Raw genomic sequence first — 19352 nt, 5'->3', positions numbered from 1 at the left:
GGCTGGTAAAAGCCAGATTGGGGACAGTGGTGTTGAGCAGTGTTGCAATAATAATGAGAAAATGGACTATTCTGCCCAGCACCCCTCTTTCAAGGCCTTTACAAAGAAACTTTCAGTATTGAGGACAAGTGGATCAACTGAGCAATTCCTGGTGGAGGGGAAAGACTGACAGACCTCCGCTCCACTCCAGGGACTTTGTCCTTCTCCTGTGGATCCCAAAAGTTATTGCATCGTCGTAAAACCAAGAGTTCAGCACATCAGTGGGGACACTTGGCTATCATTGCCGCATCAGCGGAGACTCCAGCCGGAGACATGTGAGATCCTGCTTTGTCTCCCTTTCCCTTGTGCATTCCTTTCGGCCCTGCTATTTTTCATCCTGCCTTGTCTCTCTCCTGGCTTTCCATTTGATCATGAAGTCAACTGTACCATGCAGTATCAGTACAATGAAACGAGATGGTCCAACCAGCTCTGCCCAGCCTGAGAGAGACTGGTGAAGGAGAGGGGACCAGCCCAGTCTGATGATGTCCCCGACCAGAAGAGGAGTCTGAGCCCAGGGCAAACGGTGTTATGGCCAACCGACCAATCTAGAGCATCCGCCTGGGATTGACCTGCTACCCAGAATCTTGGCAGCATCAGCAAAAGCTGTATTTCTCCCATCTTTACTATCCTGTCTTTTCTCCCCCTCGGATCTGTCTATTTGTCAAAAGCAGGACAGGTCACCACCCTTCCCATCTCGGAACAGCAACAGAACTAACCCTTCCTGCCCGCCCGCCCCCCCCCATCAAGAAGGGTTGTCTGGTGAAATGAGAGACTCTCTCTTTTAAAAGGCACTTTTAATAGATTTTGGTTTAGTCCATTTTACATAATCATTCAATTTCAATTTTAAACTGCTTCATAACTTGTTTTAGCTCTTTCTCTCATTGTATCCAAACCAATAAATCTCCAAACTTTAGCATATATTTCTTAGTTTGTTTGGCATGGAACGAAGCAAAACTGAGGTCTCTATATATCAAACTCTGACTCTTGTTTAAACAGTTTAACATGGGACAATGACAGGGTCATGGTAACACCTTTGACTCTTTGTGCACATATATTCTATATAGATTAATACAACAGCAGGAATGAGTATACTAATACAAGCCAAAGATGTTCCTTACCAATGGATAGGCTGCCACAAGCCAGAGCCATTCCAAGCACTACAATCACAATGACCACAGCTAAGAGGAGCGGAAGAGGAAGGTGTCCCTCTGGGATGGGGCTGTGAGGAACTGGCCAAAACAAAGACAGACACATTAACCAGCAGACAACCACAGCCCCATTAAAGAACCTCTCCCGCCATGGTTCCCCCCTTCCAAAAAGTAATATAATGATGGTGGTGAAGGACCTTCATTTGCACTGCCCACCAGCTGGAATTCCCCTATGGAAGCTCCATGTCCCAGAGTTGCAAGAGACAGTGTTAGAAAATAATGACGACTATCAGTCAAATGGGTATTAATTGGTGTGAAAAGAAGGGGACAGATTCATCTCTAGTCTAACTCCATGTTATTCAGTCATTCTATTTGATGGTGTTACACAAGAGATGTGTTTAACCCAAGATGTTTACAGATAAATAAGGCTACAAGTTTGCCACGGAGGTCACGGAAGCCATGGATTCCATGATTTTCCAGGACCTCTGTGACTTCTGCAGCTGCCAGTGCAGCACAGACTGCCCATGGTGGAGCCGGCGCTTGGGATGGGGGCAGTCCGCGGAGCTAGGAGCTGAGGGAGGGACATGTCACCACTTCTGGGGAGCTGCAAGGAGCCAGGTAGGGAGTCTGTTTGCCCCACCAACCCTGCCCCCCCACAGCACTAGCAGGAGTCCCAGGCCTCCTGCTGCTTCCCGCCCCCGTGCCCAGTACCCACAGCACCCTCCCCCAGGCCACATCCTGAGCATCTGCGGTGCCCCTGTGGCCATCCCCCAGCACCCACGGTGCCCTCTGGGTCGCCCCCCCCATGAGCATCCTTGGCACCCACCCAAGCCGCCCCACCCTCCAATATTTAGTATGGGGTATATAGTACAAGTCATGGACAAGTCACGGGCTGTGAATTTTTATTTACTGCCCGTGACCTGTCCGTGCCTTTTACTAAAAATAACCATGACTAAAATGTAGCCTTACTGATAAAACAATCCCTTCTGAAAATGATCATTTGTCCTGGATCCCCATTGGGGAACTTTCAGCTGCAAAGTTCTCTCAGAATGCATTGTTTGCTTGTCAGATGAATTTACACTGTGCTCTTTTACAGATGTCATGCTTTCAACTCAAACAACATTGATTTTTTGAGGCTTTGGGGTGGTGCAACTCATCCTGGTCTGCAAGGTCACCCTTTTGAGGAGCGCCAGGAGAGATGAATGAGTACTGGCACTGAAATGGTGTCTGGAGTTTTCAGTCCCATCTACTCCCAACACTCCTCATAATCCTGCATTCTCCAGAGTGAAATACAGAGAGAAGTCTTCACCCTCTCTTCCAAAGATGGATGCTCATTCCCATCTAGGCTCCCCTTTCCAACTATGCAGACTCTCTGGCTCATCCCCCTTTCTTGACCTAATTGATCGTTACATACACACACACACACACACACACACACACTATTATATATATATATATATATATATACACACACACACACACAAAAAGGATAATACAAGTACAAAAATAAATAACTGAATATTATTTTTATTTTCCTTACTCAGTGTGAAACTTGATGCTGGTGCTGACCCACACCCTGGGTGGCTCGCTGAGGTGAGTCAGGGGGTGGAGGTGGCACACCCCGCAAGCTTCACCACCCAGGGCTGAATCCCAAGCCCAGCTGTCCGGGGCTGAAGCCCCGTTTATTTTGGAGACCCCCAGAAACCTGCTTGCAGCCCCCCAGGGAACTGCGAATCCCCAGTTGAGAACCGCTGCTCTAAGCCTTTACAATGAGGGAACATTGTCTAGTAGTTAGAGTAGAAGAATGGCAGTCAGAAGATCTTTGATCTATTTTCAGCTCTGTGGCAAAACTTCTTAACCTCTCTGGGCCAGACTTTCAAAAATATTTAGGCACCTAAAGATGCAGATAGGCACCTGGTGAGATTTTCAAAAGTGCCACCCACTAACCAGGACAGACACCTAACTCTCACTGATTTGAATAGAATTTAGGCCCCTAACTTGCTTACGTGCTTTTGAAAATTTCACTAGGTGCCTACCTATGTCTTAGTGTCTTTGAAAATCTGTCCCTTGGTCTCTGTTTGCCTGCCTGTAAAATGTAGTTAATACCCAGCTCCCAGAGATGCTGGGAAGATTAACTTGTTTAATGTTTGAAATATCTCTGATGGCAGGCAACAGAGAGGAACAATATCATTTATGAGTCAAATATCTTTACCTTGAGAAAGCTGGAAGGAGGGGAGATGCAAAGAAGACAGAAGAAATTCTGTGAGTATAAAGCTCCACCTATTACCTATGCAGGTGACATTGTCACTGGCCAGCACGGTTCCCATCTCACAAATACAGATAGGCAGATTGGTGTCAAGGTCCCGCTTGCAGTTGCCCGAGTGGCAGTGGCTGCAGTTCAGGTAGACCTGAATCTCGGCCTCCCCGTGGCTCTCCATGGCTGAATGAGAAGGAACCAGACGGAACAGAAGGGTTTAATTTATCTTCTCCCATGTAAAGGTAGAAAGCAAATGCAGGAGACTCTAATGCTAGTCTCCCTACTTAAGAAAACACACATTCCAACATGATACAGTCCAGAGGTCACCCATTTGAGGAGTGCCAGGAGAAGTGAATGAGTACTGGCACTGAAATTCACCCCCAAGAGCATGACCCCTTTGGATTAACCTTGGGGTGCAATGGGGAAGGGGGATAGGAAAGGTCAGGACTGAATACATATAACTGTACCCGAAGACTGGTGTCACCTCTCAGCCTAGGAGAGAGTTGTAGGGGGAAAATGCTCAGCTAGTGTAAACTGAAGGCAATGAAACTATGACAACTTACTTTACCTGAGGTTCTGCATCATAAAGTACATGTATGGGTGGAGGTTATAGAAAGGGACAGAAGGAAGGAGAGGAGAGGAGAGACAGAAGGTAAAGGGGAAGAAAGGCGGTGGTGGGAGAATAGAAAAAGTGTGGTTTACCTGCCAGGGGATGCAGGAAGATCTCCCCAGCTGGATTCACAAAGGAAACACCATCCTGCCCATCAGCTGTGATATCATCAACATCTGATACATGCCCACCTAGACAAAAAGAGGCATCATCATCATGTGCAAGTGCTGAATGACAGCGAAGCTGTGGCCACAAGATGCCAGGGTCCCTGCTTTGCATTGGTCTCTTGAAGTATGGAGTTCCACTGGGACTTGCTAGTGAGATAATGTGTTTATCTCATGTCCTCAAAGAGGAAAATGAAATCATTCATCCCAGACCCATCAGGGCTGGCAGAGCCCTTCTATCCAAAAGTATGCCTTGGTTCAATTTGGTGCAAATAGGTTAATTTTCAACAGAATGAATCATCATTAAATGGACTGTTCCCTCTAGACAGGTCAAAGGCAGGCGAAAGGATGGTTAAATATCCTTGCAGATCCAGAGCAATGTTCCCAGTACCTACAATCTCCATTCCCCTAAATGATAGGGCAAACAAACCTACCTTTGTAGCCTCCACCGCCCCCGCCAGAAGTACAAGCTCCTCCACCTCCACCAAAACCACCTGAGGTGGCCCACTGGAGTTTGGCTAGCGACTGGGGACAGGCCTGGCCTCCCTCTCCACCTTCCAGGAGGGACTTCCCAGTCTGAGGAAACAGGGTGGTGTCTTCCCAGCCACCACCTCCACCTGCAGAAAAAAAGAGAGAGAAAAGCAGGTGAGCAGGTTATGGGCAGAGTGGAGTGGTGGAAAGTGTGTGAAGAGAGAAAATATCCCTTATGAGTTGTCTAAGATGTACCTGCATTCAAGTTAACCCCCTCACCAAGGGAGTGAGGATGCCCATCAATGCAGCTTGCACAATGAAAATCCCAGTTCAGGGTCTATATTATCTGTTGCTAAGCTAGCTGTGAATAGCACTTGCTAACTACACGTACTGGTGTCCATCACTTTAAAAAGTGACAGGGCCATGGTTCCCTGGCATAAGCCTCTGGCATCATCAGTATCGACATGGATGGTTGTGCTGTGATCAGAGAAGTCTTTTGTCATAGCCAAAGAAACAGCTAGTCTTGATGGCCTCTGGGAGGGCATGGGAGTCAATAGCTCCGGTCTCACTGTATGAGCCACTAGCAGATAGTGGCAAGCTGTACCATCAGCACCCGGCTGACCTGGTGGAAGAATCTTGGTGCCTGATCTTTGAGAAACCTGATGCTGACTTTTTTTGTATGTTTCTGAGGCCTGGAATGCTCTGAAGCCCCAGTGATGGGGACCTTTGATGACTTTTAGCTTCAAGCAAAGCTGGGGGAGCATTCCAGAAAGGATTCATGGAAGAACTTTCCTTGGATGATTAAGGTGGTTCTGACACCAGTCTAAATGCTGCCTTGGTGTAATGAGGGCAGTCCTTCCTTGGCTTTTCTGTCCCGGTCTTCAAGGTGCAACAAATGGAGCACCTGTCTCTAACATGGCCCTTGCCTAAGCACTTGAGACAGTGCAAATTACTGTTGCTGACACACATGGACTTCCAACAACCCAAGTAAGGTTGGAAACCCAGGAACTTTGGCACAGGCTTCCCAGGTAGTAGGCAATGCCTGAAGGCCTACCTGACTGTAAAAAATTGAACTAAAACAAAATTAAAATAAAATAAAATAAAAAAATGAAGAAAAAACAAACACAAATGACGAAAAAGAGTACCACTAGCTAAACAGCCAAGCAGCAATACGTTTGTTCACAGGGAACAAAGACATGTTTTAAGACTGAGCATAATAAGTTTATGGAGGGGATGGCATAATGAGTTTGTCTACAAGGGTATATGGCCCATTCACATCTGCCATTAGCAAATATCTCCAATGGTCTGAGATCAGACATTAGATGGGGAGGGCTCTGAGTTACTACAGAGAATTCTTTCCCAGGTGTCTGGCTGGTGGGTCTGGACCACATGTTCAAGGTCTAACTGATCGCCATATTGGGGATGAGGAAGGTAATTTCCCCCAGGTCAGTTTGGCAGAGACCCTGGGGCTTTTTTGATGGCTTTCCTCTGTAGCTTGGGGCATGGGTCACTTGCTGGTCTGCCCTAGAGTAAATGGATTCTCTGATGGATGGGGTGGATTCTCTGTAACTTGTCAAGACTTGAGGACTTCCGTAACTCAGCCAGAGTTATGGGCCTATTGCTGGAGTGGGTGGCTGAGGTTCTGTGGCCTGTGATGAGCAGGAGGTCAGACTAGATTATCATGATCCCTTCCGGCCTTAAAGTCTATGAGTAAGACACTCTGACCATGACCATGGATGGTAAGAGGGAACCGAAGGAGGTGGTTCTACATTTTATACCCTTATTGGGAGCACAAGGAGCTAGGAGATGGGTGGAGCCACCCCATGGGTGCTGCTAGGGAAAACTGTCTGGCACCAGTGCACAGGACATGCACATATCTACAGGGTAATAGATATATGCAAGCACTTGAAGAAGAACCTTTCATGTTTCAGTGGGTTACTCCCACAGAAAAGTTAATATGAATCAAAAGGATTTGTGTTGCTTAATGTCTGCAGGCCAGTTTTGTATGTTCAGCCATCAAATCCAGACCTTGTATTGCTACAGGGCCTCACCTGCTGCCCCAGTTCTCCCATTCACTCCAGGAACTGCTGTGGTGTTCTCAAATTGCTCCAGGGGTACATCATCCAGGGAGCTGTCCTGATCTCTCAGGTATGCCTTTCCCCCTCCTCCTGCAGCGATGAGCAACGGTTCGAAAACCCCATCCCTCAGCTGCTCAAGGACAAATACAATTCAGTACACAGGACAGCTGAAAGGTGCAGCAGGCTCAAAACCATCAGATACCAGAAAACCCTTCAACCTCTCAGTTGAGAGAACTCACCTAATTCATTGCATCAGTAAGCACAAAAGCAGCTCATACTCTGGGCTATGGCCAGTATTGTAATGCTACAGATTGTCTCCTGACATGATTATTCAGGGAAGTCTGCCAACTGTGACAAGTATCTGAGGCACGTCCAATTAAACACCAGTTGTTGAGGCTGGACCAGTACCAGTGTTAAGCAGCAAACCCTGGTTTGATTTCCAGTCCTGGTATTGTTGCTTGGGCTGACAGTGCCGAGGAGGCAGTAGCTAGCAGGTGATTGAAATGAGGGGGAATGAGGATAGGAGGAATTTGCATTTTTGTAAAACATTCCCTCCCTTCCTTCAACTTCCTGAAATAGCTGATAGCATCATATCACATGATCACTAGTGAAAGCTAGCTTTTCTGCTGGACACTGTCCAGAAAGGGATTGGAAAGAGGGAAGACTTACTCTAAAGATGAAGGTGGCTCCTCCACCCCCACCCCCTCCTCCAGCCCAGGCCTTCAGATCCTTTTTGAGTTTGTAATCTTCTTCAATGAGAGAAGACTCCCCCAGGCAGATCTTCTGGGTCTGAACATTCCCCTAAAAGGAGACAACAGATGCAGTTAGAGATCAACACAGTCTAGTCTGCATGCATAGATCTGTACACATAGTATGTGTTCTGCTGTGGATGAACCACTAGCTTGGTAAGTGACCTGTCCCTTGGCCCCTGACAAGCTTCTCCTGAGCTGGGAACACATGTCACATGTGCAAGTGACATAAGAAAGGCTCACAGCAGAATCAGGGAAAGGCAATGAGCCCATATTATTTTTATTATTCATAACAAATGCTAATACATTGCGCCTCTAGAGCTCCTTACATTCCAGGATCTTAAAATGCTTTCTAATTAATTCTCAGAATACTGCTATTCGATAGGTCAGTGTTATTTGTACTCATTGTTCTGATGAGGAAATGCAAGAACAGAGAGATGAGGTGATTTGCACAAGGTTGAACAATGAGTCAGTGGCAAGGCTGGGAATAGAACTCAGGAGTCCTAGCTCCCCATTCCCTGCATAAAGCACTAGACTACACAGAGAAAATACAGAAAAATTGTTTCTCAGCTTGGATTTTTTTGGGGACGCTGAGCTACACACATCTTTGGAGTTTGTTCTTTCCTGTGTTTCTTTGTGTTTGCAGAGGCCATTGGTGTCAATGGAAAGATCCCCATTGACTTTAGCAAGCTTTGAATCCAGCCATAAGATTGTAAGCTCTTCAGGGCTGGGACCACTTCTTACTATATGTGCCTAACACAATGGGGCTGTGATCCCAACAAGGGCCTTGAGGCACTACTATAAATACAAGTAATGATCTCAAATCCTGGCAGGCCTGATAAAATCCCTACTGTGAAGAAATGCTGTTCGTGACCAGGAACATGCAGCTCAGACCTAGCAGTTGGCTGTAACTGCCCTGTTAAAGCAAGTGAAAGGGGCAGCTTTTTATTTTGAACACCAGGATTTTAAAGCAGATTTTTATGCTTGTGCTTTTGGAGGACGCTTTTCATTTCAGATTTCCTTGTTTTTGTTTTCAGAAGATTCTTTTTAGCTCAGCTCATTGGTTCCTCCCAATTCCCTTTCTGAGTTTTACTCGCTCAGGTCTGGGATTCCTGCCCTTCATCACCAGTACAGCCAAACCCTAAACTCACTCACTGAGGGGGTCTGCAGCTTATTTGTAATGTGGTTGTGCCCAGTGACAAGTGTGTGTGTCCCTCACCCCTGGGCAGGCATCCTCCCCCTGCTGCCCCACCAAGATGTAGAGCAGCTCATCTTTCTCCAGCTGGAAGGTGGCTGAGATGAAGACCCCATGCGATCTCTTCTTGTGGTTCTTGGCTCCTTTCCCTCCAGCTGCTCCATATGCAGATATCCTGAAAAAGAAAGGAAACAGTTAGAGAGACAGAAACCCTACACCCACAGCCCCAAAGTGACTTGAGCCGTGAGCTTCCCATGCCAATGCTTCCGCACGGTCACAACCCCAAAGTGACTCTGTTCCTGAGCTCCCTGCAGCCAATTCTCTAAAACCATCATAGCCTCAAAGTTAGCTCCCCACAGACAGCACCCCTACAGTCCCACAGTCTCGAGGCCATTCCAGTCCTGAGCTCCTCACTATCAGTGCTACATCACTCCTCCCAATAATTCCTCACTTACATTGTTCCTGAACCATAGCTCTCCACTGTGACTCCTGCTGGCTCTGAGGTACTCACATTTACCCCACACTCAGCCACTCCCAACAGATGTTGCTGCAATAAAGGGTGTACAAGTGCTATGGTAAGTGGGAGCTGCTAGTTGACTGCCTTTCTGGTCCCCTGCATACACTGACACTCACAAGTATCGGTTTGTTGCTGGCACTCTCCACACTTGCACCCCTCGGAGTGGTCCCTCTTTCTCTACAGTCACTGAGATGTTGGTGTTGTAATAGGCGCTGTCGCACTGTGCTTGAGTTGGTCCTCGGGGGCCACTGGCACCACAGGTTGTGAACCACCAAAGAACAACAGGCACATTTTCTGTGACAAAAACAGAGAGAGTTGAGCCTAGAGATGTCAGCCTCCCTTTCATAGTCAGATACAATACCCACACAATCCCTCCGCAATCACAGGGCAAATGACATTGAAATGCAGCAACTGTTCCTGTTGATACATGTTTCTGTAAATTCCTTGGTGACTAACCTAGGAGATTCATGAAAAAACAAATTTTACATCACACCATTCGATGATGTTAATTTAGATACAAGACAACTATAAGCCAGTCCAGGCTTTAGCAATATCTGCCTTGTGCAGGGTTTTTAAACCATCACACACAGTCATTGTCATACGTATATACATCAAAGTTTTCCTTAACATAGTTATAATTACACACAAAAGCTGTGTTAAAAGAACATTAATGTTGCAAAGTCAAGGTCTCAGAAATTAGGAAATTCCTGAATTATTCAGGTTGCCTGCAAAACCTTAATTCAGCCCCCTTGTGCGTATGCATTATGATACAATCTTTACTTACCTGATTGCATACAGTTTTGTTGGGTTTTTTTTTTTTTGCATAGGACCTCTGCCTCATGCAGGGCACAGGATGAATGGTGCTCTTGGGATGAATCAGAGCTGTATAGTGAAGGAGGCTATTGGCTGTAGGGTCCCTGATTAATTTGTTGTAGAAGTTGGAAGGTATATAGTGAATGAGGAAGGGGACTGCAAGAAGAGAAAGGATGGTTGCATAGAATCATAGAACTGTAAGACTGGAAGGGACCTCACTAGTCCAGTCCCCGGCACTGAGGCAGGACTAAGTATTATCTAAGACCATCCCTGACAGGTGTTTGCTTAACTAGTTCTTAAAAACCTATAATAGAGATTCCACAACATCCCTAGGTAATTTGTTAGCTACAGTGTAAGCTTTCGTGAGCTACAACTCACTTCATCGGATGCATCCGATGAAGTGAGCTGTAGCTCACGAAAGCTTATGCTCTAATAAATTTGTTAGTCTCTAAGGTGCCACAAGTACTCCTTTTCTTTTTGCGAATACAGACTAACACGGCTGCTACTCTGAAACCTGTTAGCTACAGTGTTTAACTACTGTGACAGTTAGGAAGTTTTTCCTAATGTCTAACCTAAACCTCCCTTGCTTCAATTTAAGCCATTACTCCATGTCCTGTCCTCAGTGGATAAAGAGAAAAATGTATCACCTTCCTCTTTATAACAATCTTTCATATACTTGAAGACTTATGTCCCCCTCAATCTTCTCTTCTTCAGACAAAATAAACCCATTTTTTTCAATCTTTCATTGTAGGTCATGTTTTCTAGATTTTGAATAATTTTTGTTACTCTTTTCTGGACTTTTTCCAATTTGTCCACATCTTTCCTGAAGTGTGGTGCCCAGAACTGGACACAATACTCCATCAGAGGCCTTATTAATGCTGTGTAAAGCTGCAAAATTACTTCTCGTGTCTTGCTTACAACATTCCTGCGAGTACATCCTGGAATGGTATTTGCTTTTGGTAGTGACGGATTGTGTGTTCATTTTGTATGTGTCTGATTCAATATACCTGGGGGTCTGATCTGCAGAAATGTTGAGCACTCACAGCTGCAACCCTAGTCATTGGGAGCTGTACTTTCAACCTATGAAGTGTTATATAATCCTAAATACTCTGAAAAATCAGATCCTAGTTATCTCAAATTTGGCACCTGAAATTAGTGGATATTTTTGACCTTAACCTCCCTATGCCTCAGCTCCCCATCTGTAAAATGGGGATAATAATTGCTCCTTACCTCACTGGGGTGTGGTAAAATTAAATTTATTGATATTTATGAAGCGCTCAGATACCATAGTGATGAACTCCCCAGAAAAGCCCATGAGGAAATTAACAATTCTGTCTTCAGCGCAAGGTTTGAATAACGTGGAGTAAATGTGGTTTTAGTCAATAAAACAAAATATTGGCTAGCAGCTCATTATAGGAGCACTGTCCATCTTGTGCACTGAATGAGGTAGGAGTCCTGTGGAAAAAATAGTATGTGATCATGTAATAAAAGACAGTATCATAATTCATATGCACAAGGGGGCTGAATTAAAGTTTCATAGGCAACCTTAATTCTGACATTTCCTAACTTTTGGGTCCTTGACTTTGAAAACTTAATGTTCTTTTAACATAGTTATAATTATGCACAAAAACTATGTTAATAAAAATCCTGATGCATATATGTATGACAAAGTGAATGTGTTTGATGATTTTAAAACCCGGCAGAAGGCAGATATTGTTGAAACATTGACTGGCTTATAATTGTCTTGCTTCTAAACAAATACTACTAACACTATTGAATGGGGTGTGATGTGACATTTGTTTCTTCATGAATCTCCTAGTTTAATCACCAAGAAATCCACAAAAACAAGTGTCAACAGGAATGATAGGGCAATTCTCACCCCTCAGAAGTATTATTCCAGGCTTTTGCAAACTCAGGCAAACAGCACTGCATTGGTTTGCACTTGATTCTTGCTTTCTGGGTTTTCATTGCAACATTAAAGACTAAAACACCAAATTTTTATTTAAGATGAAAGGTTCGATTCTGAGGTAATGGGTAAGTGACAGAATCACCAAATTATGAAATACAGGGGCCTTGTATATAAGATAGTGACTCTTTATGTCTGTTTAATTCCAAAGGGGAGCAGGGAGGCAGAATATTGGGTGGCTAATAAAAATTTTATTCCAAGTAAAAAGTCCAATCCTGCTCCCATTGAAGTTATTTTGAACTTCAACTGGAACAGGACTAGGCTCAAAACCCACTAAAATATATACGAGTGTGATGCAACATTTGCATCTGTTTGTGGATTCTTTGCAAGAGCCCTGGAATGGTCTAAGCACCATAGGAATTCTTGTATATACTATTTTTATAAGAAGGGCATGTGGTCTGCATATTTTTTATGGCTACATAGAAAATACCAAGTCATTCTGATTATTCCTTTGGGCCTAATACTACAAGATGCTGATCATCTCCTGAAAGGTGCTGAGCTCCTTCAACTCCCATTGAAGTTGTTGGAAATTGGTTGTTTTCAGCACCTCACAGGATGTGATCGGGACTTATTCAGGTCCTTTGTGTTTAACCATATGATTATTTAACCTCTATCTGGGTATGCATTGACTAGAAAAGAGGAGCCCACTAGTTAGATTAAAATAAGAGCTGATCTAGACTTTTTGGTGTTGCTTCTGTGCTTCCATGCTCTGGTTGGTGTCAGAAAAATAACTTGAAAAATCTCAGCAATGGTCACTATGGAATTTCTGGCCCAGTTTTCCAGATTCAGGAGTCTGGATAAAGTAGTAAGGATGGGCTGTTGCAAGGACTATTTACCAGGGACCAAGCTCCGGTATGGAAATGTCTATGTGAGTGAGAGACAGAGCTCAAGTATGGGACCATCTGCCTGAGACACAAGGATCCACTAATTAACTATGGGAATTTCTATCTGCAAGGCAGGAACTTGATCCAGGACCATCTATTGTACTCAGGAGTCAGGGCTTCAGTATGGAGCTATCTACCTGAAAGGGAGGGCTCTTCCAATGGGTTCAAGAGATTCTCATCCATGATACTGATTTCCCGTGGGTATTGGTGCTTTCCAGCAGAATGGCTTTGTCTTCTTCCTGTCACCGTGCGTGGGATGGATGAGAAAGAGATGGGGGCAAAAAAGAGAGAATTTCAACCAAACTGCAGATAAATAAATCAGGCACCATCATTTTATTAAAATAAAAAAGTCCCCTTTGCAAGGCAGCAGAGAAGTGACTATGGTGTCCCTTATGCCAGATGGACTACTGGACCAAAAGGAACGGAGAGTTCTGTCATGTGTATGTGATGTGCATGTATGTCATAGAATGAATGGAAAAGAGGGGAGAGAGAGAGAGAGAAAAGGAAGCCAGAGAAAGGGACAGGGAGAAAGGAAACTTAGTATTTTAAAAGAATTTCTGTTTTCAATTATCCTTACAAATCATTTGGGTCCTGATCATTGGCTTTGCTCAGGCACAGGGACCTGCCCGCTGCCGCATGAAGCCACACTGAAGTAAATGGGACTCTGCATGGATACAGGGCTCTACCCCCATTTAGCCAACTGCAGGAAAAGGGCCTTCCTATGCATTTACATGCAGTAAACAAGAGTATTAAACATAAACTTGACTATGATTAACAAAGAATATTCAGGGACTGCATGGCCCAGGAGAATCGACAATGGAATATTACATATTGATAATGGGCATCCTGCTTTTAATCAGCTCAGTATTGATTGAATATTAATAGATTACTGATGGTGGTGCAAAAACATTCATGAAATTTCACAATACATTTTTTGCTAATTCATTTGGCAAAGTTTCCAACTTCTCAAAATGTTGTTTTCTGAGAAATTTTGATTCCCAGTTTTTGTGTGCGTGCAGATCAGCTTGTGAAATGTCCTTCTAATTTGCATTTTCATTCTTTTATAATTTTGCAAGTTCCAGATTTCATAAAGTGGCAAGGTAGACGTGTTTTTACAAATTTTGCTTGTGGAGAGAAAACAGGGAGAGATGACTCAACATCGAAACAGTCACAAGCAGCATTGATCAGATATTGTACACACCACTCCATGCATGTTTTACAGGTGTGGCAGGGTGAAGCCAGCTGGGCCCAGAGCAGTTCTTTAACCCCTTCTTTCCAGTCTGAGCTTTGTACACCTCATTACACCATCTAATGCCTGTTCAATGGCCAACACAAACTGAGCTCATTCAGTTCCAGCTGGACAGTTATCACTTCAAAAAGCCACTACTAAATTTAGCATTAACACCCTCGTTAGCAGTCTCAGCAGAGGCCAATTACCAAACTGAGCCATGAAAACTGAATTGACCTCTCCCTTAGGGGTATTCTCTGCAGATCTGACTTGAAGCACACTAATAGGTGACAGTGAAGAAGAGTGTTGTATTGACTCTTTCCATAATTTATCTGTTCTGTGGATAGACAGAGGACTTCACCTTACACAGATGTCAAACTAACAGCTGTAACAAAAACTGAAATTAACCTAAACGAATTATGGGGATTAAAGACCAAAAGAAACCCAAGTAAAAAGACTGGAAGGTCAGACAGAAAGAGGCTCTTGGTCTCTGAGGGCCTGAGTTAAATTAATTATGAATCCAGAAGGTCAAGACCATTTTTCCAGCATAGCGTCTAGCATCCAGAGATGTACAATAAACTCAAGCACTTTAGCAGAGCGAAGGAATGTAAATCAGTCCCTATAACACAGCCTCAGTCTGTGTCTCTGGCTGGATTTTTAGCAAAGTAGCATCCTAACAGCATGTCCTAGGGCAATTCTTCATTTCCAAACAAACACCCTTTCCTCTTTTTCCAAACCTTCTGTCTCCTTCATGCTCGCTAGACCAAGAACTGCATCCATTAGCCTCACTGAGCATCAGGCTGCTCCCATCAATTATTGCTACCACTTAGAATGCCAGCATTTTATAGACTGCAGAGAAATGAATGCATAGGACGGTATGTTTTATATACAGGAAGGTGCAAGCTCCAAAGGTCTGTGTTTCAGTCTATTCCATCTTCTGTCTGGTCCCCTACTCTGTGTGTGTGGGGGTTTATAAGCGTATGGAACGGGGAAGGCCTCTGATCATGAGTTGCTAGATGACACTTTGGGGTATGTGTATATTGGAGAGATCTGCAGAGCAATGGGCTCTCTGATCTCCATCACTCAGTCCATGTTCAGATGTGTCTGCTTACTCAGAAATCTTCATTTCATCTGATTTGAATTGTTTTTACTTAAGGGATTAGGTCTTCCATGTCCCTTATGTAATTCTCAGGATCCCCCTCCCCACCAGTCATTCCGACTTCACCCTCCCCTACATACCCCACACTGCAGCCCTGGAGGCAGGTCTCCTGTTGGGAATCCCCGCAGACCGTGGGAGTCTTCTGGAGGTACAGAGATGAAGTGGCTCTCTCCTACACCTCTTTTCTCAAAGCCCCTGCTGCAAATGTGGTGTTGGTAATGGGGAGAGGTAGTGGCCCAAATGGTGTCTGGTCCCTTAGGGATCCCAGCCAGTGCAAAATGAAGTAACCACCATGCCTCTCTAACCTGTATTGCAGCAGCAGCAGAGAATCAAGAAGTAGAATCAGCTCCCCAACAGCCCCTTTGCTGATCCATTAATTTTCCAGTGAATGCTGCTACTAAATCAGCCAAATCATTGCATTCCCTTCTGTCCATCTCAAGAGCCAAGCATCGTGCCTCCACAGTCATTGTCCCCCACCCCCACCCTAGTGCCAGCATAGTGAGTGGGAGCCTGGAAATCAGGAACCGAACACCTGCCATACAGAGCTTCCCTGGGATAGATCGGCCATGATAAAACAAATCTTTTATGAAAGCACAGGTAAGGTCCAGCATTAAATCTAATCCAGCAGGCCAAGACAACTCAGAGTCTGCTTTCACACATCAGAGACTGCAATCTTTATATGAACAAGATACAGCGAAGCTCAGAGCGATGCACGGTAAGAGAGAAAAAGCAGAGAGCCTCTAAGCATTCAAGAGGGCAGTGATTGCTCAAGATGCATTCTTTTAAGCATGTTGCAATATGAAATTTTCAAAGGTATTCAGGCATCTAACTATGCAGATGTTGATTTCAATGGGAGCTGGGTGCCTAACCTGCCTAGGTACTTTTGGTAATCCCACTAGATGCCTAGACACCATTGAATATCTAGCCTTCTAGCCCAGTGGTTTTCAAACTGCACGTCATGACCCAGTACTGGGTCACGGAATGTAAAGCTCTGGGTCATGGCGGCTCTGGTCAGCACTGCCGACTGGGCCGTTAAAAGTCCCATCAGGGGTGCTGTCCAGTTAAGGCAGGTTAGTCCCTACTTGTTCAGACACGGCGCTGTGCCCTGGAAGCAGCCAGCAGCAGGTCTGGCTCCTAGGTGGGAGGGGCTACGGGGCACTGCGCACTGCCCCTGCCCTGAGCACCAGCTCCTGGCCAATGGGAGCTGTGGGGGCGGTGCCTTCAGGCAAGAGCCATGCAGAGCTGCTTGCGCACTTCTGCCTAAGAGCCAGATCCACTGCTGGCCACTTCTGAGGCGCAGTGCAGTCTGCGGTGACAGGACAGGCAGGAAGCCTGCCTTAGTACCTCCGCTGTCACTGACTGGGAGCCACCTGAGGTAAGCCTGCACCCCAACCCCCTACCCCAGCCCTGAGTCCCCACAAGTCTCCTTCCTGCACCCCAAACTCCTCATCTCCAGCCCCAGCCCACCCCACAGCCTGCACCCCCAGCCCAGAGCCCTGACCTCCTCCTGTACCCCAACCCTCTGTCGCAGCCCTGAGCCCCTCCCAAACCCCTCATCCCCAGCTCCATTGGATAATGGACATCAACAATTTTCTTCAACTGGGTTGCCAGAAAAAAGTTTGAAAAACACTGCTCTAGCTAGTCAGCCAGGGCAGTGTCCCCTTTCCCTTTACGATACCTTCTCCCTCCCTCATAAAAATTGTGAGACTGAATCAGACCCCAGATCCATCTCGTCTAGTATCCTGGCTCCAACAGTGCCCAGAACTACATGTTTCAGAGGTTGATTTATGCCCTGAAGCGGGAGGGTTTATATCCAAATTTCTGTGCTTATCTGTTTGTTGCTAATCCTTACTGGTGTTCCTTGAGCTGCTCTCAGTATCCACAGAAACAGACCATCTATTTTTCAAATCCCACTAACCTCTTGGGCTCAGTGATGAGGGCTTTGAAGCCCCATCTGCCATTCCCAGCCCTTCCGTTCATAGACAATTCCTTTAAAGCCAGTGCTGCATTCTGTAGAAGAGAGAGGACTGGAACTGATGAGGAAATTAGGCCTGGATCCACAAAGGGATTTACAAAAACAACAAGGAGTCTTTAAGGTGCCACCAGACTCCTTGTTGTTTTTGTGGATAAAGACTAACACAGCTACCCCGTTACAAAGGGATTTAGGCATTGCAACACTGACCATTGCAACACCTAACTTTTTGATGCATAGAAAATCACGGGAACACCACTGGACTCCACAAAGCCTGAATTAAATGCTTATCTTTCAATCATGGTGGGGGGGGCAGGAGGGGGAGACTTTAGAGTCCCTGAGTCCAGTCCCCCTGCTATAATCACTTCCATTATTTAGTCACAGTGGAACAGCTGAAACAGGAGAGTCTGAAGGAGCCCCACATCAGAATACTGTATTGCTCAGTGGTTAGAGCACTCTCCTCAGAGGTGGGAGATCCCCCCATCTCTGCCTGAGGGGGAGAAAGGATTTGAATAGGGATTGAATCCAGGTCTTCCACATCCCACACGAGTGCTCTAAAAGTCATAAGGTGGGGGCACTGCTGCAGCTGGCTGGATTTTGAAAGAGACCCAATTCAAAGGAGGGGTACTCAGGGGCCACCTACTGGATCAGGCTCCGCATGTAAGAAAGGCAAGCAAACCTCTCTCTTCCCACAGTTCACAATTTGCTCGTGGTCTAGGTGGGAGATAGGTATCCAGATTCCTGGAGTGAGGCAGCAGTGTGCATGGTCAGAGACAGAAATTTAAGAGCCAAGGGCACTTTTACCCAGAAAATTTGGGCACCTACAGGGTTTGTTGGGAGATTTGTGGATTGCAGTGGAATCTAAAACTGAGATTTAGGCACCACCCAAGATTTATGTGCCTAATTTGGGGTTCAGGTGCCTAAGTTTCTTTGTGGATTTGGGTATTAGTATTTACATCCTAACAAGGAGCAAATCCTGCCTGCCGGGCTGCCATGCTTCCTTCTTGCCTCCCTTCTGCAAAGGATGTAGTTCTCTCTGCTTGGATCTTAATTGGCTTCATTTGTGACATGTGAAGCCTCTCCTGGCCAGGGAGAAGTAATTTCATTATTGAAAACACAGCAGAGCTGCTGGGCTTCTCCATGACCTAACTGAATTAAAGGGATGAGAAGATGAATAGAAGGCTGTTTTCAAAGGCAAGAAAATGTCAACTCACAATGAGGAATCAAAGAACAGTGATAAACCCGAGCCTTGTACGAAACACAGTTTCTTCACTCTGTCCTTCCACTGCATGAATTGTGCCTTTCAGGCCAGATCCTCTGCAGGTATAAATGGCTGTAGCTCCATTCAAATCAATACTGATTTATGCCAGCTGAACATCTGGACCTACATGTTTAACATACCCATGCTTTTAGCTCCCAAATCATCTTTTTGCAGAAGAATGAGAAGAGAGGCTAGATCTGTGTCCCCTCCACATCTCACATTGAGACCGGAAATGAGATGGCACCTTTAGAAAACCTTCATCTCTTCTTCAATTATATTCCAAAGACACCAGAGAAATGTTTACAGACCAAACCCAAAATCCAGTTTACACCCACGTACCTTCAGCAGTTAGCAATGCAGAAATGTTGGAGTGGATGTATGGCCTCACTTGCAGAGCTGATGAGCACCTGCAGGTCCTGTTGATTTCAAACTGGAGTTCTAAGTGCTCAGCCCTTCAGAAAGTCAGGCCCCGCGAAGTACAAAGAGGGGGACTGATAGCACTGACTTGAGCCAGGCACAGTGTGGGCAGATGCTGCGTATACTTCCCTTGCATAGTTCTGCTAACACACCTCAATCGCAAACTCAACCACCCCTTATCCCACAGGCCCGAAGCCCTCCTGGGCAGAGAGACAGGCAATTGTGTGGAATGACGACAGACTCCTTGGTGATTTTGTGCTGTGCACAAATGGGGAGCAGGTTGAGATACCGCTATCACATTTTGCTTAGGATGCTAGCCAGGGTTTGGAAAAGGAACTATGTATTTTCCTTATTTTCTGTTTCTTTCACAAAGATGCTAGTTTTTTCAGTGTTTAAAAACTAAAGTCAGCTGCTGATGTTTTCA

At 45.4% G+C, this 19352-nt stretch overlaps 1 protein-coding gene across 2 annotated transcripts in view; it reads right to left on the bottom strand.

The window, feature by feature from the left end:
* The window catches only part of LTK (leukocyte receptor tyrosine kinase), a 166287-nt gene that overhangs the window by 43664 nt on the left and 103271 nt on the right, over positions 1-19352 (bottom strand). For both annotated transcript variants that reach the window (XM_038404861.2, XM_043515976.1), the window contains exons 11-19: positions 13029-13130; positions 9345-9522; positions 8736-8886; positions 7437-7568; positions 6741-6897; positions 4653-4835; positions 4147-4245; positions 3475-3627; positions 1158-1268 (exon numbers count right to left, since the gene is read on the bottom strand). In XM_038404861.2, coding sequence (XP_038260789.1) covers positions 1158-1268; positions 3475-3627; positions 4147-4245; positions 4653-4835; positions 6741-6897; positions 7437-7568; positions 8736-8886; positions 9345-9522; positions 13029-13130 — 1266 coding nt within the window. The remainder of the gene's footprint in view (positions 1-1157; positions 1269-3474; positions 3628-4146; positions 4246-4652; positions 4836-6740; positions 6898-7436; positions 7569-8735; positions 8887-9344; positions 9523-13028; positions 13131-19352) is intronic.

This window comes from Dermochelys coriacea, chromosome 6 (assembly GCF_009764565.3).
Source record: "Dermochelys coriacea isolate rDerCor1 chromosome 6, rDerCor1.pri.v4, whole genome shotgun sequence".
NCBI classification, from domain to species: domain Eukaryota; kingdom Metazoa; phylum Chordata; order Testudines; family Dermochelyidae; genus Dermochelys; species Dermochelys coriacea.
Note: the sequence above shows the minus strand (reverse complement) of the source record. Positions and strands in the feature narration are given on the sequence as shown.